Genomic DNA, 22,484 nt, shown 5'->3' with positions numbered 1-22,484 from the left:
TTAGAAGTCTCACCATACAGTCTTAGATGCCCTGTTTCGGGAACGTTTTCTAACAAAGCCTCATAAGAAACCAAGCCGCTATGACCACTTTGAGAAGAAATGCAAAATGTACTGCCAGGACTCCAAGTGCCTCCATGACTGGGGAATCACAGTGAGGTACAAGGCATTCGATGACCTCCCCGTGATCAAAATTGAAAGCTTTGTGGTGAAGGATGTTACAACTAGTAAACTCGCAGTTTTCCGGAAATGGAGAGAGGTAGATTTTGCAATGAGGGAATTTGACATTAATGAAATGTCCAGCACAGAGTAACTAACAACTGATTCACCACCACCCAACTAGGTGAGCTATTTCCAGGTACACAAATGCATGTTCTTAACTCGGGTGTCAAATAGATTATACGCAGAATGGGCAAATAGCAGCACTTGCTTAAAGGGGGCTCTGCAGTCTTTCATTGGCAATTCTATTATGAAGATAGAACCAAGTAAAAAATAAGGTGCAAAGTGGACGACGACTAATAATGCTCTAGGAATTACTGTATTTCGTGCCCTGGTTGATAGGACTTTTTGCCCGTTTTACCTAAACAGTCTGGCCTTGTTAAATAACGAAGAGGGAGTACATGTCACCTCCATTAGACTAGTTCGAGCACTCCCTAATTTGTACTCTGACTGCATGCTTAGTTAAGTCTTCACCTCTGCAAAAAAGTTTGTGGAGCATGTGAAGAAACACATTTGAATGTCTAATCCGACTTATTAGCTAAAACTTGTAGATATTTAGGTGGCATTCTACCAGTGAACAGTTGAAGTTGCATGTGTTTTCACTGATTGGATTTATCTGTGTTTTGTTGCTGTTTGTTCATGTTGCACTTTACATAGCCTGATCTCATTAAATCTTAAACTTCAGTTCACCTCCAGACTTCATTTATGCTAGGATGTAGAGGTGTTTACAGGTGAAATACAAGGCAGATCAGTTCCTTACTGTGAAGGAACCAAAGTCAGGTTTAAAAGAGTTTCAACTTTCTGGATTTAGAGCAGGGGTCGGCAACCTTTCAGAAGTGCTGTGCCGAGTCTTCATTTAGTCACTCTAATTTAAGGTTTTGCGTGCCAGTAATACATTTTAACCTTTTTAGAGTCTCTTTCTAGAAGTCTATAATATATAACTAAACTAATGTTGTATGTAAAGTAAATAAGATTTTTAAAATGTTTAAGAAGCTTCATTTAAAATTAAATTAAAATGCAGAGCCCCCTGGACTGGTGGCCAGGACCCAGGTTAGGGTTGGGGGTTTCGGGAAGGAGTGGTCAGGGGACAAGGAGCGGGGGTTGGTTATGGGTTGCAGTTTCTGAGGGGGGCAGGACATGGATGGGAGGGGTACTCACTGGGCAGTTCCCTACCGGGTCTTAGGCAGCAGGTCCTTCACCTTCCGGAGCGGTGCCGCCAAAGACCCGGTAGGGAACCGGTTCCTAAGATTTTGGCAGCTCATCACTGTGTGTAGGTATTAGATGCTTATTTAGAACTAAAATGTGGAGTCTTCAAAGAGCCACAAACAATATTCTCCTAGCAATATTACCATTACAAAATGTCGCAGTATTTCTGTAATAGCAGTAGTTACTTCTTACCTGTAGTTTTTTGTAGGCTGGATGTTTATCATTGAAGAGCCACGTGATCAAACTGTACTTCTTGAATATACTAATCGCCCTCTTGCTGAAGATAAGTCAGTGTGCAAAGAAAGTCCAATGCTACGGTCAAACTTTTTTGAAAATAGATTTTAATCTCTTAGAAATTTGTCCTCCGAAAGGTCCACTGTCCCAACGAAACCTAGTGCTTAGAGAAGATGTTCTTAAAGGAAGATAATTCACATTTTGTGATTAAGAGCGAGCTAAGCAATTTACTAATTTCAGCATTAGCCTCTCAAAGAGGGATTCTGATCAAATGCTATTTAAATAGGAAAGCGCCAACCTCTGACACTTAATCCAGATTGGGGGGAGGGGTAGGAAGGAGGTTAAAAATCCCAGTGTACCCTGTCAGTTTCTGGGAAACTGAAACGAGTACAGTACTGTATCGGACTGACAGATGTCATCAAACTAAATGCACCATGTACAAATCACCACTTGTTACAGAACAGGCTTTGGCACTGTTTACAGATCCACTTTCTGCATCGCCCCACACTAGAATAGTCACTCTAGTCCCCATACAAAAAATAATACAGGTATTTAATTGGGAAGAATAAATGAGTGTGTCAGGAAACTGAACACATTCTACCTTTGTAAACAAGCCCCTGGGTAATACAGTCCACAAGGAAACAACTGGTTTCATGGTTTAGACGTCTAAGTTCCGTGATTATTAGGCATTCGCATGTGGCCATCAAAGGCAGGTTTCTAACTGGACCGTTGCTTGCTGTTGCTTTAATTAGGATGCCATTTTACGGATCATGTAGTTCAGGATGCCACCATTGCGGAAATAAGTGAGCTCCACATCAGTGTCAAACCTCATGATGGCTTGGAAGGTTTTCCCAGTATCCAGCTGTGGGGATTAGAGAGAGAACATTAACTGAGTACATTGTGCTATCTGAATGACTAAGATCTGCAGGTGTGCCAAGTGCAACAGGATCTGCTAGTGAAAGGGGGATTATTTCCCACATACAGCAGGAAGCCATGCTTTAGCAATAACAAACGTTACGTGACCAGTAATGTGCAGAAGTGCCAGAGTCAGATCAGTGGTCTACCTAGTCCAGTATCTTACCTGACTCTGGTCAGAGCCCGATACAAAACCCAGTAACTCAGGTATGGAATAACTTATCTCCAGATAAAATTTCTACCTGAATCTAGTAAAAAATGATTTATGTCTTGGAGCATGAAAGTTTGTATCCCTTAAAGTGGTTAAGTCTTCATGTTTTTATTTTCTTAATTCTTGGCTTCAGTAATGTGGCAAAATTATTAATTCCAATAACTTTTTTGCAGCCTCAGTTTCTGTGGTGTTGGCACAGAGAGGATAGGGCACCAGGGAAAAAAAGGTTAATCACTGTTTCTGTACTAAAAACTGTCCAAGCTAAGCATTTCAAAGAGGTGCACACATTGTGGATTAAGATTATATATATTATATAAAATGTTTCAAATGCATTAAGTGATGCACTCGGATGCATAATTCTTCCCTTGCAGTCTTTTTTCATTTAATTAAGCAGTCTCCTACCCATATCACTTAAACATAACTAGACTTATTGTTGACTACTTTGAACTCTACACTATGGCAAAAGTGGTGGGGCCCTTTCCGAAATCTCATCTAAAAATGTGCTCACCATTTGTTTGGCCCTAGTGTATTAATTCTTACAGTTTAGCTACATGTTGCTATTACATGGCACTGACTGCATTGTGCAAAGTATACAATCTATATGGGTGGAGGAAGTCAAACTTAAGATTCAGTGGACTGCATCAGTATTGAGTAGTTGCATGAAGTACACTTTATGGACTTCATTCTTTGCCACACAGTCTCTCAGACACCATAGCAGGGGCTAGACCAAGAATGCTGGAAGGTGAGAGAGTGAGTCGGAGCTGCTAACTCCAGGGTGCTTTTGAAAATCCAACCCACAGGCTCCTGATTACCTTGATCTGGACTTTCATCCTTGGTGCAAGTTCTTCAGGAATGACAATTGTGTAACGTTCCCGTCCTGTGAGACCTAAACTCTCAGCATCCTCTCCGGGCAGATACTGCAGGGGAATCACTCCCATTCCTACCAGGTTACTGCGGTGGATGCGCTCATAGCTCTCGGCAAGAATGGCTTTAATTCCCTGGGAAATGCAAACAGAGTCAGCTGTGTTTACTGTAGGTTTAGAATAGCTTCTCTACATAATAGGTTGGGAAAATTCTCCTTATTACCATACAGTAGAGTTATAGGCAGAGATTTGCGAAAGTGACTAGTGATTGTGTTCCAACCCACCACAAAGGGGCCCCATTTTCAGAAAGTGCTCCTTTAAAAGGTATTGTATATCGGGGCCTTGAAAACCTTGGCCATGTTGTCTTTGAGAAAGGGGGGAAATAAGGACTCCTAGCACACACACTGGCACCCTGAATAGGCTTGTGCTCTGGGCCACATGACCTTTGTTCTGTGCATAGATATTGGTTTATAGTGTGCACCTGTCTCCACTACTAGGTGCCACACTGTTTTTTAAAAAAGGCAGCAGTCACACCCTTGATCATATGTAGCACAGCAATCTCTTAAATAACTCCCACTTTCAGTAGAAACTTTCCTTCCAACCCAGCCTCTTGGAAAAAGTGCAAGTGTGGGAAATGAACCAAAGTCCCATCCTACTCCATGGGGTAGTGAGATCAGGGCTCTTCTTTCCGAAATGTATTATTTGTATATTAACAGCACATAGGCAACCCCCCTCACCAACTGCATCCTGTCAGCAGTTGGTGCCACGCAGCCACAGAACAAAGGGTTGTTGCCCTACAGAGCTTAAAGTCCAGGTAAATAAGTAACAGTTACAAGTTTGGCCCCTTTTTGGTTGGAGTGTCATGCACAAACCAACCTCAATTTTCTGCCAAGGCAATCGTACTCGCGCTTGGGGGAATAACTTGCAAGCTGCCTGCAGTATGCAATCTACTGCTTTTGGTTGGTGGTTAGTTGCAGAGTGGCATTAATCATCTCAGTTATAAGCTATTGTTTCTGCAACAGAGAGTCCTGTTTAAGAGTGTGAAACGTCCCTGTTTACTGGGTAAGTATGAATTTCCTTAGCAGTATATAGCTCTTGTTGTGGGCTACAACACTGCCAGTATTGCAAAGGCTCTGCTGTGCAGAGAACTGTGCTTTGTTCTCAAAGGCAAATCAGTTTTCCCATCAGCAGCCCCTTCTTAACCAGCATTAGCAATATTCTGTATTCTCCTTTAGTGACTGATAGGAACATTCTACTTGGAGCTAGAGACAGACACACACTCCTTGGAATATTTCTTTATTAATTTACACTTTTCACCTTTGATGGGGAGTTTGGACACAGGATGCTCACAACCATCTAGGAGAAGTGAACAATAAAGGGTGGTTCTAACTTCTCCACTTCCATTTATTACAGTCACTCACCAGCAGAAAAGGGCCCTTTGCTGCCCAGTCCCTGGAGCTTCCTGAGCCATACTCCTTGCCAGTCAGCACAATGAGGGGATGGCCTGCCTGCTTGTATCTCTCAGCTGCATCAAACACATCCAGCTGGAAGGAATACCAGATACATTAGATGTCTTGTCGAGACACAGCTGTGTGTGAAGTAAAGAGCTCTGCTGCTTCCAAGTCTACCAGAAGGGTGCTCTAAGAAGAACTTTTCCTTCCATAATCACACATATGCAAAATACCACCATTAAGCGTAGAGCTAGCCTACACCATGAAAGTGTGCTTTGTTCAGAATGTGAGTGGATACAGATGTAGAACACCACCATCATGTGAAATAGCTCTAGCAGGTCAGTTAATACATAGTGTCCAATTCCAGCACCGATCTCTCTTCATCTAGTATTGGCCATTTACAGCCCTGCCAGTATCACCTGCGCACCCCAGCCCAAATTATACTGTGTGTTCTCTCTTCACTGGTGCCCAGAAGAGCACAGGTGCTATAGGCAGAGCTGCAAATAGCCAATAATAGTGGCAGATGTATTTTTATGTTGGGATGAGAGCTGCTAATGACTGCATGTCTACACACCCATGCTGTTAGCTTTCTCTGTGTGTGTGTGTGTGTTCTGTCTCTCTATAGAGAGATCTCTAGAAATATACATCTAGCTATATAAATATAGAGACAGGTTATATATAGATATGTAGAGCCTCCGAGTTATGAACTGCCCCTGGAACCACACATCTCATTTGGAACCAGAAGTATGTAATCAGGCAGCAGCAGAGATTAAAAAAATTAAATACAGCACCATGTTAAACATAAAACAGTAAAGGGAAAATTTCAAAAAAGATTTGACAAGGTAACAACCGGTTGCGTGCCTGTTTCATTTAAAGTAGGATGGCTCAAAGCAGCATTTTTCTTCTGCACAGTACAGTTTCAAAGTGATTAAAGATTGTATTAAGTCAATCTTTTGTTCAGAATGATGAATGCCCATTCCTAAAGTGTTTGTAACTCTGAGGTTTTGCTGCATAGCTATTGCTACACACAGAATATATGGACAGATACAGAATTAGAAATCGATAAAGATGTATGCTCTAGAGAGACATCTCATATTTTAAAGGGACAGATTTTCAATAAGTCAACATAGTTCCACTGAAGTCACTGGCACTACATCAGCTGACACTAGATGAGGATTGTAATAACCTTAGTCCCAGATTTGGACCTTAGCGTCCAAAATATGGGGGTTAGCATGAAAACCTCCAAGCTTAGTTACCAGCTTGGACCTGGTACCTGCTGCCACCACCCAAAAAATTAGAGTGTTTTGGGGCACTCTGGTCCCTCTGAAAAACCTTCCCTGGGGACCCCAAGACCCAAATCCCTTGAGTCTCACAACCAAGGGAAATAATCCTTTTTCCCTTCCCCCCTCCAGGTGCTCCTGGAGAGATACACAGACACAAGCTCTGTGAAACTACACAGAGGGACTCCCCCTCTCCGTTCCCAATCCTGGAAACAAAAGTACTTTCCTATTTCCCCAGAGGGAATGCAAAATCAGGCTAGCGATCCAACACACAAATCTCCCCTTGATTTCTTCCTCCCACCAATTCCCTGGTGAGTACAGACTCAATTTCCCTGAAGTAAAGAAAAACTCCAACAGGTCTTAGAAGAAAGCTTTATATAAAAAGAAAGAAAAATAAGTACAAATGTTCTCTCTGTATTAAGATGATACAACACAGGGTCAATTGCTTAAAAGAATATTGAATAAATAGCCTTATTCAAAAAGAATACAAATCAAAGCACTCCAGCACTTATATTCATGCAAATACCAAAGAAAAGAAACCATATAACTTACTATCTGATCTCTTTGTCCTTACACTTGGAAACAGAAGACTAGAAAATAGAAACTACTTCTCCAAAGCTCAGAGAAAGCAGGCAGCCAGAAAACAAAGACAAAAGACTCAGACACTCAATTCCCTCCACCCAAAGTTGAAAAAATCCGGTTTCCTGATTGGTCCTCTGGTCAGGTGCTTCAGGTGAAAGAGACATTAACCCTTAGCTATCTGTTTATGACAAGGATCTGACCCAAAAAACTAGGAAATAGCCCCCAACCACCTTAAACCCAAAGTAACTACTGCAGGCAAACTAGGTAGGTGCCCTGAAGTTGGCAGCGCCAGTGTGGATCAAGCAGTGCACTCACTGTTTCTCCAGAAGGGAAGTGGATGGTCTGGGGTGCCTGCTTATTGATGAATTTGTTTGACAAGCGAATGTTTGCAAACGTTCCTCTGACCATGACAGCGTCATTACCTCTGCGGGAGCCGTAAGAGTTGAACTCTCTGGGAGTCAAGCTATTAGAAAAAAAAGAGACACTTGTGTTTATTTTTAAACTGAAGTGGTTTCATGAAATAAGCTGTGAAGAGACATCTCTGAAGCTAGATCCAGTCACCTTTGTAACTTACTCTGAAAGCGCTCTCCAGCACTCACACAGTCCCCAGCAGTGTAGTCAGGAACCAGCTCATTAGTTCTATTTCAACATCTTTCTTACCAGCCCACAGTAGCGCAAGCATGTAACCAGGACCTAGCCAGAGAGGCGGCTAAAGCATTGTTACCGCAAGCAATACGAGTGGTGCTACAATAATAGGAACCAGGCTGCATTTAGCCACAAGAACCAATAGCAATCCCTTCTGATTAGCTGCTACTTACTCGCTACCACTGCTTACTTCTGTTGCTATAGGACCTGACCAGAGCCCATTATGCAAGGTATTGTTCAGATCAGCAGAACTTGAGCTCTTTGCGGCAGGCTAACTGATACATAGGGGAAAAGGTAACAGTAAGGGTGGGTGTACAAGGGAATATTAATTTATACAGAGAGCATACGAGTTATACATGACCCCCAAAGAAACACACACAGGTCTCCTATCTGTGCCACTAACAGAGATGCATAGTATAGAGCAGGGCTGTTTGTACTGGGATCCATCCAAAGTGTTACTTTAACATACTATATTTGTTTTGCAACTTGTGTATGGGACTTTAGACTTTCAAGCCAATTGACATCAATGGGACTTGCACCCATGAGGAAAGAGTAATCTGCATTCAGTAACCTCTGGTACATTAGCACATTTCATTTAAAAACCCGTTGAAAGGCTTGTTACAACAGCAATGTTTTTTTAAAAAGTATACTTGTAGTTTTCAGAAACAAAACTCGTGCCGCTCAGAGAGATGGACTAGGGATTAGAGGCACAACAGAGCAGGGAGTCAGGCCTGAGAGAAGATTCCAGTCCAAGGCTGGCAGACAAAACCCCAGACCTCTCATATAACAGTAAAGCAAGAGCGCCCTGTTCTCAAGCCTGTGCCAGTGGCAGCAGCTGCTCTGACCAAAGATGATCTAAACTCAAGAGCTTCTGTAGCTCAGGATGTCCTGGTTTGACCAATGAAGGAGTCCTGTATTACAGAGGAAATGTGTTTAGAGTCAAAGCTTGGTCCCACTGAAATCTGAAAGTTTTGGTGTTGACTTCAATGGAACCAAGATTTGGCTGGATTATCTGGAAGGGAAATGGCTCCCTATTATCTCTGCACTGGCTGACCCAGCTTATACTGTAGCATGAAGCCAAAAATTCAAGGGAGGACGTGAGGTGAGAGTTGCTCACTTGCCATGTGATGCTAGCAAGGCAGCTGCTCAGGACAGTAGAAGGAGCAGCTCTTTCTGAAGAGCTCCCGACAGGTGCAAGGAGGTGAAAACAGCAGCGTGGGAAGGCGCGTGAATTACAGCCCTCTAACACGCACAGTACAAATCGCTGAACCACAGCACGACGGAGAAGGAGCAAAAAGAGCGTGTATGAGCAGGGGCGGCTCTAGACATTTTGCTGCCCCAACTGGAGCGGCATGCCGCGGGGGGCGCTCTGCCGGTCGCTGGCTCCACTGAAGCCACGGGACCAGCGGACCCTCTGCAGGCACGCCTGCAGGAGGTCCACTGGAGCCGCGGGACCAGCGGACCCTCCACAGGCAGGCCACTGAAGGCAGCCTGCCTGCTTCCCTCCCAGCGACCGGCAGAGCGCCCCCCGCGGCTTGCCGCCCCAAGCACACGCTTTGGGGCCTGGAGCCGCCCCTGTGTATGAGAAGGAAAATATAAAACAATTAACTTCACTTACCTTCTGCTGGTTAAGTAACGAGCAGCAGGGCTGTTCCTTGCTATATTCCCAGCTGGAGATATGTGGTCAGTTGTTACAGAATCGCCCAAATTTAAGAGCACGTAGGCATCAACTATGGATTTAGGAGGCTCAAGCTCCAAAGTCTAGCAAACACAAAATGCACTAACAATAACATCATTCTTATTTATATATATCTATATACATATAGAAGAATGAAAGTAACCCAGAATTTGTTGAGACGGGTGGGAGGTGCACTAAAAGGTAGTTAAACTAACCAGTCAAAAAAAAAAAAATCCACCCATTCTTCAAACAAATCCTCACCCTCTGAATATTCATTAGTTGTGTTGGAGGGTTTTGTTGGTTTTTTTTTTTTTTTTTGGATCTAAGCTATTTTTGAATGGGAAAAGATCACACGAGGGACTATCAGAATTTGGCCCAGTTACGCAGGTGGAAGTCTGGAACAGGTTATCACATCAGTGGATCTCCAAGTATACACCATTTTAACACGAGAATTTGGCCTGAATGTAGTGTAACCGCCCTGGAAATGAACAGAAAATCCTTTGGAAAGGAGAAAAAAAAAATGAACTTACCAGGTTCTCAAAGAAAGGGGGTGATTTAATGTATGTAGATTTGGGATTCCAAGTATATAGTGTATCTGATGGAGCATCTAAGGCATTCCAGGATTCATTTACTGTCTGAAAAACAGAAACTCACATTAAATTTTTCAGAAGAATTTAAGTGACTTGGAAGCCTTATCTATCCCTGAGAGGAAATGTGGGTGTGCCCAGGGGAGGAGGTGGAGCCAGGGATTTAGGGAAGGCTGAAGGGATTTGGGGAAGGGATTGGAATGGAACTAGGAAGGAGCGGAGTTGGGGTGGCAAAAAACTTGGAGCCAGCCCTGTTGAGAAGTTTTGCATCATCTGCAAATTTTGCCACCTCACTGTTTACCCCTTTTTCCAGATCATTTATGAATATGTTGAATAGGACTGGGCCCAGTACAGATCCCTGGGGGACACCCCTATTTACCTCTCTCCATTCTGAAAACTGACCATTTATTCCTACCCTTTGTTTCGTATCTTTTACCCAGTTACTGATCAATGAAAGGACATTCCCTCTTATCCCATGACTGCTTGCTTTGCTTCATTATTTCGTTATCAGGAAGACCTTACTAAACAGAGGCAGAAGCTCTTCTTGCTGAAGTACAAAAGTCAGTTAATGCATTACACTAGGCAACTGATCACCTCTATTTTCTGGTAGACTTCTTTAAACATCCCTGGAATGACGTACTGATGTTCAACGGCCTGGATCTCGTCTCTTGTTGGCCAGAGGTCTTTTAGGAAAATTTCCTTCCCTTCTGCATTTACTCCTATAAGGAACCACACACAGAGTTTGTGTACAAACATTCCACTTGAAAAAAGTGATCCAATTTCTATGTGCTGTCCACTCCCACTATTCTCTACTGTACTCCAACACTCAGAGACCATGCTACCTTTGCTTTCCAGCCTGACTTTGACCCGGTGGACTGGGATTTCGTGGAAGTTGACGATGACATTGTCAGGGTGAACTCCCATTGGTATTTTCTGGTAGGGCTGCCAGGAGATGCTGTGCAAAACAGGCATCCTTCAGGTCTGCCTTGCTCCCCTCCCCCCGAGCCTGCAGATGCACAACACCCAATATTCCCCTGAAGGAGCTTCCCTAGGTTCAGACTATTGGTGCTATTAACACACTTCTCCCTGACGTGTGCTTAGTGGTCACGACTGATCCAACACCTGCTTGTCCTGCATCTCACATGCACCTCATTGGGCTCCTCCCAAACCAATACAAGAGATGCTCCCTCTGGACTCTTCACTTCAGTTGAATTTACCGAAAAATAGTGGGGGATGGGGAGAAATCCCAGCAGTTTCTTACCTAAAGGTTCTATCTCAAAGTCAATCCTTATGGTCCCCGCGATAGCATAGGCTATTACCAGTGGCGGGGAGGCAAGGTAGTTGGCCCGAGTATTGGGATGGATGCGACCCTCAAAATTCCTGTTTCCGGACAACACGCCCACCGCTATGAGGTCTCCCTGCAAGGCAGCGGTAGAGACAAGTGAACACAAGCAGCGGAAAGTCAAGGGCCTTTGGCTCAAATGTATTCGGAATGGTTATACAGTTAGGGTCAGAGGAAAGAACAATGGAAAGGAAAGCGTTCTGGGATTGTATATGATTAAGGTTACATTTTAGTCATGGGTATTTTTAGTAAAAGTCACAGACGGGTCATGGGATTGGGGGACAGGGCAGCTAACAGCACGACACAGCTTGGAACAGCATGCGACAGAGCAGTTTACGTAATCAAACTGCAGGCGCATGGCTGAATGGTGGCACATGGTCTGTGTAGCCAGGGAGCACTCCTGCCAGAAGGATCAGCACTGACCAGAAGGCATCAGGACCTACATTTTGTGGCTATCCCAAAAGGCAGTACTGCCACCAGCACAAGACCCCTAATACTCCGAGGAAATGGCTCACCGCCACTGCTGAATTACCAGCACCACATTTTCTCTGTCCTGTATTACCCTGAAGGTCAAACTAGAGGCAGTGACCACATGTTTGTTCTGGGTTTGTACAGGACTTAGGAGTCCCAGTCCTGGACCACAATCCAAATCATCATCAAAATGGTCCTTTCTGGGATTGATATCTAGGATTGTTCCTGAAGCACTGAAGTGTTCTTTGGAGGTCTTCCATCCAAACCATGAATCAACCCAACACACTAATATTAGCCTGCAAGAGGTCTGGTTACAAACCACCTCAGTAGCCTCAGAGATAGCCACTGAATGAATTAATATCATTACAGTATCGCTGAATGAGAGATTCAAAGGCTGGGCCACATACAAAGCAATACCAGCTTACACTGCTCCACTGTCTTTTATTAAAGACCTACAAACATATTCATACAGGTGGCCTGTCGCTGTTTGATACTTACAGCAGGGAATAAACGGGCTTATTTTGACAGGGAAAAAAATGTTTTACACACAGAAATCCTCCCATAAGCTTCTTAAACATGCAAGTCAAAGACATCACAACCACAAACAAACAAGCTCATCACCACAGAGTTGTGAAACTGGTTAACATTGAAGACTGCAAAACCTGGCTAAGAGATGACCTCTGAATCCCAGGGCAAAGCTACATTTTCAACAAGAAAACACAATAAAATAGAATCTTGCTACGTAGCCCTCAGCTATTCTGAAGGCTCTCCTTTCCCACAGGGTGAGCAGAAAACCCTCTCTGCCTCTCCAAAACACAGGCTTCACTTTGGTTTTCTCCCTGTTAATGTCCTTGGGTTACTAGAAAATGCATGTAGGAAACATCAGTTTTGACCCAGCCATCAAATTGTGAGCTCAGCTGAGAAGAGATTGCCAGTCAAGTGAAGATGCCTGGTTCTGGCACAGAAACATTCCTGTGAAGAGACAATTTGAGAGACCCAGCCCCTTTTCACCTGTGACTATTCAAGATTTTAAGCTAGAGGCCAGATTTAGTCCTGGTATAGACTGAATGGAACAACCCTGAAGTTGATGGATTTGCACCCTCTTACAATGGAGTTATATTTGGTCCGAAGTCTCGAGTGGTCAAAGGGGGCAGAAGTGTTTCCAGGCTCCCTTGAGATGACTGCAGACTCAGTTTTCAAAGGTGGGTAGTGATTTTGGGTGCTCTACTTCAAAGGGCCTGCTTTTCCGAGGACAGGTGCTCAGCACTCTCAGAAGTGAAACCAGGCCCCTTTTAAAAAGGTATCTCAAGTCTCAACTGAAGCACCCAAAACCACTAGTCACGTTTGAAAACATAGGCTTGCCTCTCCACAAATCCAGCCATACAGATCCATTTATAAACACAATCAGAGTCATTTGGGTGGGGGATATTATTCCAGGGGACTACATTTGTTCCGTATCCAGACACCCATTCACTCTTTAATTAGACAGAAAGCTACTCTGCATTAAAACAAGGACATCCCAACTAATGAACATTTTCCCTTTTATAAAGCTGGCTTCTACAGCATCTTCAAGGAAGATGCTAGAACTTCATTCACACTCAGCAACTAGTTGCCTTGCAAGCAGATAGAACTCCACATTCCCCACTGCTGACAGGAGAGCTTCTTGTTAGGATCACGGTCCTGAGGTTTTTTTAAGACTGCACCACAGGATGATTTAAGTAGGCTCTCCTGCTCTTGCTGCAGCTTGTTACTGTGTTTGCAGGGAGGGAGTTCTCATCTGGAGTTTAAGTATCACAGCCCTCTCCTGCATGGATCCCTTGGCAACAAACCTTCAAGATGTACCTCAATCTCTTGACTAAGTGAAATAAATATGTGATTTTGTCTTTGAAAGACCACGAGTATTCCATGCTGCAGAAGATTTAATAGCAGCCAAGTACCTGAGTGATGGCTTCTGCAACAGGCTCTGGTAGAGGTCCACTGTTCCCAATGCAGGTCATACACCCGTAACCCACCACATCAAACCTAGAGACAGTATTCAATATATCAGCGATCACAAGATAGGTATTAATTCCTTATTGATAAAGCAAACGATTGGGCAATTTCCACTTTGAGAAAATGTGTTACAACACAAGCTATTCAATATCATTTTCTGCTCAGAATACTGTCTGATGATCATTTACATTCTTTTCCTGCTTCGAAACAAAAAAAAAAAGTGTAGATGGGTGCATAAATTTGTGCACCTAATCTGCACACACAATTGCAGTGAGTACAATGTTTTGCATGCAGACAGTCACTAGTGCATGTGATTGCAACGATGCATACTGCAGCCCATATGTTTATCATCAGCCAGGGCATAGGACAAATTCCAGACCTAGAAGTCTTAAGTGAGATACTAATTTAGAACAATTACATTTAAGAAATAATCCATTCCCTTGCCTAACAAGAAGAAGCCTTTAGAGAAATCAAAGGCTTCAATTGGCCAGCTGAGCAAATGGCGCAGCCTGGGTTACAGTCGAGAATCTAGCCCAAAGGACTCAGCTATACCTTTCAAACTGTGGACACCCATCACGGTCTTATAGTCCATCACTTGCTGCAAATGCTTTGCTTGTCCAGTCATTACATTTGCCAAGGATTATGGGAAATAGGCATCAATGAGCCTTGAGACTAAAATGAAAACCCCTCTTACCCTAGCTGAGCAAGGTAAGGCATAACTCCACTCTCCCGCAGATAGTAAGTGACAACCCCACTGCCTGGGGACAAGCTGGTTTTAATGTATGGCTTCACAGTCAGACCGGCATCAACAGCTTTCTTAGCAAGCAATCCTGCAAAAACACAAAGGGCATCTGTGATTGTTCTTGGCAATGGTACAGTCCACCTACAAAACAATAACAATGCCCCAAAATCATCTTGACGGCTCCCTTGAATAGCTTGAAACAGAAGAGATGCTATTTCTGCCATTCAATTGTTTTGAATCAGCAACCCGTCGGCTTACTTTCCATGACTCCAAGTGCTCTGGTTTCTTTCATGTCCAGTGGAAAGCTGTGTGCAGCTACATTCAAAGACACACACACGCTTGGACAGAATACCAGTATAAGATCAGGTGCTTGATCAATGTAGGAGCTATTTTCTATGCATTAAACAAGGGAAGAGGAGCCATAAAACATTCCACGTTAGACAATCTGGTGAGCCAAGGCTGAACTAACTAATGGCAAGTTCATCTGGCCCCTTGATGTAAGCAAATGGTCTCCCAATGTGTAGCCTGTTTAAACAGCATTATCTAATTACCTTCTGAGTGTGACCCTTTCAAAGCACTACTGTATCACAGTCCATTTCTTAGAGCTTGTTAACAAGAATATATTTACCCAGAGCCTGAATTCTTCTCCTGGACATTTTATTTCTTTTAAACTGTTTGTCTGTGGACAGGTGAATTCAGGGCTCGTAGTACAGAGTTGACAGCTTTGGAGACTGAAGCCTGCCATTTATTCACAGCCGCCCTGCAAGCTGGATCACAGTGTTGCTGGGGCAAGAGGACAGCTCAGTGTCTCTAAAACTTGTGACCTCTACGATAAGGCTGCTAACAAAAGGTGACTAGTTTTTGCCAGCTGCTGTGGTCAGTTTGGATGATGCAAACAGCCCACCAGGTTATTTCAGATAACTTCCAGAGGTACTGAGCACTCGCAGCGTCCAGAGACATCAATGGGAGCTGCAGGTGCTGGGCTACACTGAGGTGCTCAGATAAAACTAAGGCCCAGATTTTTTTAAAGCCATTTAGGCTTTGCAATGCTGAGCACAGCAATGCCTAATTTATTTAGGAACCTAACCCTTATTTGAAAAAGAGATTGAGGCATGAGTCTAAACTTACTCCCTAATGCTTAAATCCCTTGGAGAGGAGGGGCGGGAAATGAGATGTAGGCTCCTAAATCAGTTAGGCATTGCAACACTGCGCACAGCATCACCTAAATGCCTTTAAAAATCTGGGCCTAAGAATCTAACATTAGACACCCAGTTTGAAAATGGCACCTATTTAAAAACACACATAACTGTTAAAAGAATATTATTAAGGTTGCAAGTCAAACAAACACTCAAAAGTCAGGCAGTGACAGAATTAAGGTTGCTTGTGCAAATCTTAACTCGGCTCCCGTGCGTGTCTGTATTATGATAGAATCTTTATAACTGCATGATCACATACTATTTTTTCCATATGGCCCTTGCCTCATTCAGTGCACAGGATGGATGGTGCTCCCTGAATGAGCAGCTATTCAATATTTTATTTTCTCCTTATTGTGCAATGTGTGACCCCAAGCCTTATTTACTGCACACTGAAGACAAATTTTCATTTCCTCATGGGCTTCTCTACGCACTCATCGCTATAATGTCTGAGTGCTCATAAATATTAGTGAATTTACCTTCCTAACACCCCTGTTAGGTGCGAGGACTGCACCCACAACCAGGTGCTGGAGCAACTACACAAATTACGCCCACTCGCCTGCTCTCTTCCATCCTCACCCACGCAAGCGTCTGACCTTGAACGTCTTTCCACAGCTGCAATCACAGAGGAACTGCAGAGCCACCTCTGTGTGCCTTTGGAGGGGAGCCAGAACTGGAGCAAAATGAGGCCGTTCCTCCACCCAAGGTTTTCTGGCACATGCACAAACATGGCTGCCAGCCAGAATTTGGCACAAAGATGAGAAGAGAAGGAAACAAGAAACTGAAACCAGGAACATGAGTGAGAAGTTCTTCCCTTTCCCCACAGGGCATGAATGGGAGGGTGAGTGTCAGACAGAAGCATCCATTGATTACCATAGAGTTTCATCATCGCTACCAGAGTACTAGGTCTAGAACAAGAAACCTCGGGGACTGAGCAATTCCAGCTGCAGAGAATGCTGTTCTTGAGACTGCGTACCATGAGCCCCAGCCTCCAGCTAAAATCCATTACAAAATCACCATTGACATGAATGGCAGCAGGACTGAAACATAAATTATCTAGGTCAGTGGTTCTCAACCAGGAGTCCAGGGCCCCCTGAGGGGCCGCGAGCAGGTTGCAGGGGATCCGCCAAGCAGGACCAATGTTAGACTCGTTGGGCCCCATGGCAGAAAGCTGAAGTGCTGCTGTGCAGGGTTAAGGCCCAGGCCCAGCCTCAGCCCTGCCACCTGGGGCTGAAGCCAAAGCCCAAGCAACGTAGCTTTGTGGAGGTCCCTGTGGTGTGGGGCCCCAGGCAACTGCCCTGCTTGCTATGCTCTAACTGCGGCCCTGTCTTTTATATGCAGAAAAACAGTTGTTGGGGCACAGGTAGCCAGGGAGTTTTTATGGCATCTGGGGGGGAGCAGGGGGTTAAGAAAGAAAAAGGTTGAGAACCCGCAATCTAAGCTACAGTATAGACAAAGCAATTTGACACCACCCTTGCTTAGCACTGCATCAAATGCCTCAAGGAGAGATCAGAGGCAGGTGATAATTCGTGCAAAATAAAACTTACCACACTTATAGACTGGACAGCGCAAGGAAAAAAACGTGATTAGCAGCCAGAGTTTCCGGGTATCAGCCTAAATATTGGTCCCTGGATGCCTCTTGCCAACTCCACGGGCTAAATTCAGCTCTGGCATAAGGGGATGTGATTCCTTCAAGGTCAATGGGCTTTGCTTATATGACCCAGACATAACACCACAGAGGAATTGCTGCAGGCAAATGATCAGCCACACTTACCAGCTCCTAGCATAACCGAGGGGTTGCTGGTATTAGTACAGCTGGTAATGGCAGCAATCACCACCGAACCATGGGTCAGCTCGAAGTCAGAGCCGTTATGAACAAACTTCACACGGTCACCGTGATGGTCCGGGGCGACACTGAATCCTTTGAAACCTTGCTATAAAGGGGGACAGTAAAAACAAAGGGAGACGACGGTGAATGTGTGAACTGGGAAAGGGAGACAGACTGGTACCAGAAAACAGCTGTACTTTAAAAGGGGAAGGAAAAGTGTTTTGGGACACACTGTGTGTTCTAGGCCCCCGTTGTGCCCAAGCCACAGAAGATGAGTGTGTAACAGCTACAGCACAAGATGTAGCAGCTCTTGTTTTCAAGCTCAGGAGGTTCCTGCTTCAGTCCCCAGCACATCAGCCAACTGTCACATTTGCTTAATTGGGGCCAATCCTACCCCCTCATCCCTTGGCGATGAGGTGGCAGCTGCCTCTTGCAGTGGAACACAGAGTGGGACTTTGCACAGGAAGACACCAGAACTCTTTTAGCATGCACGGAGGCTACTGTGTCTCTTGGATCCCAGATCAGACTGTACATCAGTGCACAACATCAGGATCTAGGAAGCCATCCCACTCCCTGAGCTAGGTCACTAAGGTCAGACCTGGGATTTTGGCCAGAATGCCCAAGATTTTATACAATTAGCACTGAATGGTCTGAAGTTTGTGTCGAGAGCTAGCTCAAAAGACAAAAGATTGAGTCTTAAAAAAAAAAAGGGGAGAGAACTAGCTTATCAATACTACGGACTGGGATAGAAAATCTGAATGGCACAGCAAACCTGGAGGGCTCACTTGGATTTGTAAACCAGAGCATTCTTCATAAGTATTGGCTTTTACAGGCAATGAGCCTGAGCTATAAAGTTTAGATTTGGATTCAGGTCTGAGATTCCCCAGAATTTAGGGGTGTTTAGACTTGGGTCCTAATCAAAATCCTAGACACAGTTCTATTAATTGCTGTTTTTAACTGGATGGACTGCAAAAGGCATTTAGGATTTTTTTTTTTTTTTTTTTTTTAATTTTAGCTGGGCAAAAAGCACTTCTGGAAACCTGCAGTCTCAGACTGGTATGCCATTATCAGATTGAGTCACTGCTTCAATGCTGCGAACACTTCACTAATGGGTCAGGAGCAGATCCACGGACCTCCCATGTTCCATGACCCATAACTTGAGAACCACCACTTTAGAATACTTATTCCTTAGCGTTATCCTCTAGGCTACAGTTGAAAATAAATAGGAAACAACATTCATGCAAGGTCATTTGTTCACAAAGTGTCCTGAACTGATTGACGCAGATCTGTCTCTCTAGTGACTAAGCACTACAGATAGCTTCTAGAAGACAAACATATTTCCATTTGCAATGCCACATGCCCTTACCTTGGCTCCCAGGCAGGTCTCAAAGTCCTTCTTCATTTCTGACACAGCTACTTTGTCCTGAGGTCTTTTGGGCCCACTACAGCAAGGCACGACGGTGTGCAGATCCAGCTCCACAACCTGTTCAACAGGAGGAACAGTACAACTCTAAGCTACTACCAAGGAATGGGCCAAATAATGCAATATACATTGCTCTGAAGGACACTGGTGTCCCAGTGCAGCAATGCTCAACACAAGCTGTCCTACTGACTAGTCATGCGCTTAAGCGCCTTACTGAATCGGTGCCTTCAACTCTCTCCCGACAGCATGAGGCCTAACACATTTAAGGGCAAAATTTCTCAAAGCCATTTGAAGCGAGCGACAAGCTCAGATACTGTTAGCTTCCAAGGAAAAAAAATTCACAGCCACTTCAAGTCTCCATTTCAAAAGTGACTTAGGCACATAGGAGCCTAAGTCTCATCGACTTTCAAAATAAAGCCAATACGATACGTGTTTAAGTCACTTTTGAAAACAAACAGATTTGAGGTGGTTTGAAAATTTTACCCCCACCCTCACAGTCAAGACAAATCCTAGCATCAGGAAGCATTCTGGGAAATCCTAGCAAAGGGGCGGCACACAAGTAGCCTCTTGCTCACCATTTTGATAGTTGGTTTATAGATAAAGTTGTGCAATTAGAGAAAATTTGCAAGATTTCAGAGAGGATCAAATCCCTTTAATCTTGCCTTGTTTGCTAATTATTAAGGGAGATTTAGGGGCAAGTTCTTTCCTCATTTAAATGCATGCCATCCTATTATAAAATCAACTGGGATGAGATTGCTGGACACAGTGAGACCCTGCATTTCCCTCAGGTTTTCTGTGTGGTCTAATGCCATTACATGAGGCTGCCTCAAAGTCACGGAATGGACCAGGGCGTGCTTTCAGACTGAGATTACAAAAATCAGGGTCCTGTTAATTTTTTCCTTGCTTTGTGAAAATTCCTCTTTAGAAAAGAGGAAACAGAGAACAACAAAAATAAATAAAATGAAAGAGAGGAGAGCGAAGGGGTGTACGTGTAGGAGAGAAATAAAGGAAGGAAGGTACAAGATTTAATGATGATCAGGACTCTACCTGGGTAAAATCTGGATCCTGAGCGGAGTTATTGAAATCTCTGAACATCCCCACAGCCACAAGGTAATTCTTTATGTGCTTAATTTTTTCTTCATCACGACCTAAAATGAAATCCAGAAATAGCTAAATAAGAACCAGTCAAGACAAAGAAATTGGGGGCATTTTAAGTATGCTGAAAAGGGCCTTGAATGGGATAGATTGTATTAGCATCAGCTTCTCATTTAACTAGAAAAGCAGGAAGAGAAAAGTCACTGGATCTCTGATAATCCCAGTCCCAGTTAACTGGGACTGTTACTTGCATTCCAAGCTTGGAGTTGAACTCTTGATGTTTTCTAAGCAGAAAGTTTCATATGCTGGAGTTCATAAGGGCTCAACCCCGAGACACACAGTAGTAGGGTTACCAGATAGCAACTGTGAAAAAACAGGACGGTGGGGGGGGGGCGCCTATATAAGAAAAAAATCCCCCAAAATGGGACTGTCCCTTTAAAAATGGGACATCTGGTCACAATACACAGTAGCTCATATACCTTACGTAAAATGGATCCTTTGCAGAGCACAAGGTTAAGGGTTAGGAAGGTGCTAGGACCAAATGCATGGCACTATGGGTCTGATTCTGATCTCTTGCAGACCAGGGAGATTCTGAAGTAACTCCATTCTGGTCAATGGAGTTACACCAGAGTCAGGCCCTGTACCACTAACTGTCAGAGCCCAGGTTTATAATCTGGATCTTCCAGTTCTGGTCTCTTTTTGCACTCACCCGTTTGGATCAGGTACCTGATGCTGACTTCATCGACTGGGAAGAAGGCTGCAGTTGCTCCATATTCGGGGCACATGTTGGCAATGGTGGCTCGATCAGCAATTGACAGCTGGGCTACACCAGGCCCAAAGAATTCCACAAACTTACCCACCACACCAACCTGGCGAAGATGCTGTAATACATGAACCAACAAAAGGTACTCGAACGTCATTTCTAATCTTTGGAATGCTGACTGCATAAGCCGTACGCACTAGAGCCAGTTCAGGCCTACGGGGTTCTGCTCCAGACAAGAAGCCAGGCTTCCTCAAAGTTCTGGGTTATTTGGGACCAGGGTTTTGTATGGTGTGTAACAGAGCTTCAAAACTCAATGCCAAACATGCCATACGTATGTGATTCTGCTCCTGCTTCAGGCAATGGCAAAACATTCCTGTTAGCATCAATGGGAGTAGGTTTGGGTCTCAAACTTGACCAGGACAACAACAAGGATTGTAAGAGCCCTTGCAGTGCCAGCTCTTCCTGTCCCATCCAATCAGATGGGCGGGGGAGGAAAGGGAGCAGGATTGGATGCTGATTCCACCCTATCTGAGGTGCGGCTGATCAGCAGGCAAGAGGGAAGGAACTGCAGAGCTCCTGCAGCCCAGGCCCAGCATGGTTGAGTCTCAGAGGATGATATTGAGATGACAGCCCCAGAGACAGGACTCCGAAGGCTGCTGTATACAGCCGCTCTAAGATCACACCATGCACACACATGCCACGCTGTGGCCCATTGTAAGAAATCTCTCATGGCACAGTGGCACAGATGTCGGTTACCTTGGTAACGGTGAGCACTATGTCTGTGGATGTTACCAGGGGATGAGGATTTCCCATCAGCTTGTAACCAACCACTTTAGGAAGCACCATGCTGATTGGCTGGCCCAGCATCACCGCTTCTGCTTCAATGCCACCAACACCTGAATCCAATCGGCAAGATAAAAGCAGATATTAGATGAGGCAATGCATGCTGAAAGTTAACTACCCAGTGAAATAATGTTACTGTAAAAAAGGGAAAAGAAGTCACGACACAGCAGGGCTTGGATTGAGCTGATCCTAAGGGACATTTCTTAGATGTTCTTATGCTGTTCTAAGCATTTGTTTAAAAAAGAAAGTTTCCAGCCCTCGGGGGCTCACTTGCATTTGGAAATTGAATCATGTTTAAACACAGTCAAGTTAGCAGACATGAGGCTGGCTGGTCAGTGCAGACAAGCACACGTTGGGCTCAACACTGGGGTAGCTAGTCCCGAGTAAACGCTAGCTGCAGAAGAGTTGGTCCATGCCTGCTGAGCACAACTGAGCCTTCTCTACACTGACCAGTCAGCATTTTATTATTTTAGTACCTTCCACCTAGAACCTGTCATGGACCAGGACCTACTGTGCTAGGCACCGTACAAAACACAGAACAAAAAGATGGCCCATGCCTCAAAGAGCTTACAAATGCAAGCCAAGAGTCAACAGATGGATACAGGCAGATGGGGGAGTACCAGGAAACAGCGAGACAATATTGGTGATAGGCACTAGTCACAGCCCACCGGCAGCCTGACCACTCTCAAGTTGTCAACCAGTTGATTACTCTTCCAACTTTATTTGTTACAGGTTCCTTGTGAAGACAAGACCATGGTTATAAAGAATCTTCCCAACATAATTATTATTAATTATTTGTATTGAGCTAGTACTACAAACCCCAGTCACAGATCAGGACCCAAAAACATGGAACAAAAAGGCGGTCCCCATGCCCCAAAGAACTTATATTCTAAATAACATGATCTGATGCAGTGCTGTGTTACC

General features: G+C 44.3%; 2 protein-coding genes across 3 annotated transcripts in view; one reads left to right on the top strand and one right to left on the bottom strand.

Moving 5' to 3' along the window:
* Positions 1–900, top strand: part of RIGI (RNA sensor RIG-I) — a 32,712-nt gene extending 31,812 nt beyond the window's left edge. The window contains exon 18 of the mRNA XM_050943061.1: positions 5–900. Coding sequence (XP_050799018.1) covers positions 5–310 — 306 coding nt within the window. The 3' untranslated portion in view covers positions 311–900. The remainder of the gene's footprint in view (positions 1–4) is intronic.
* A 1,217-nt stretch (positions 901–2,117) lies between these two features.
* The window catches only part of ACO1 (aconitase 1), a 43,078-nt gene continuing 22,711 nt past the window's right edge, over positions 2,118–22,484 (bottom strand). For both annotated transcript variants that reach the window (XM_050943068.1, XM_050943067.1), the window contains 15 exons: positions 21,474–21,613; positions 20,664–20,835; positions 19,907–20,007; positions 18,803–18,919; positions 17,383–17,542; positions 14,368–14,503; positions 13,619–13,703; positions 11,130–11,286; positions 10,463–10,587; positions 9,812–9,916; positions 9,222–9,364; positions 7,274–7,421; positions 5,067–5,189; positions 3,595–3,780; positions 2,118–2,518 (listed from right to left, as the gene is read on the bottom strand). In XM_050943068.1, coding sequence (XP_050799025.1) covers positions 2,405–2,518; positions 3,595–3,780; positions 5,067–5,189; positions 7,274–7,421; positions 9,222–9,364; positions 9,812–9,916; positions 10,463–10,587; positions 11,130–11,286; positions 13,619–13,703; positions 14,368–14,503; positions 17,383–17,542; positions 18,803–18,919; positions 19,907–20,007; positions 20,664–20,835; positions 21,474–21,613 — 2,012 coding nt within the window. In that variant the 3' untranslated portion in view covers positions 2,118–2,404. The remainder of the gene's footprint in view (positions 2,519–3,594; positions 3,781–5,066; positions 5,190–7,273; positions 7,422–9,221; positions 9,365–9,811; positions 9,917–10,462; positions 10,588–11,129; positions 11,287–13,618; positions 13,704–14,367; positions 14,504–17,382; positions 17,543–18,802; positions 18,920–19,906; positions 20,008–20,663; positions 20,836–21,473; positions 21,614–22,484) is intronic.

This window comes from Gopherus flavomarginatus, chromosome 3, assembly GCF_025201925.1.
Source record: "Gopherus flavomarginatus isolate rGopFla2 chromosome 3, rGopFla2.mat.asm, whole genome shotgun sequence".
Classification (NCBI taxonomy): Eukaryota; Metazoa; Chordata; order Testudines; family Testudinidae; genus Gopherus; species Gopherus flavomarginatus.
The sequence above is the reverse complement of the archived record's forward strand: the minus strand, read 5'-3'. Positions and strand labels throughout refer to the sequence as shown.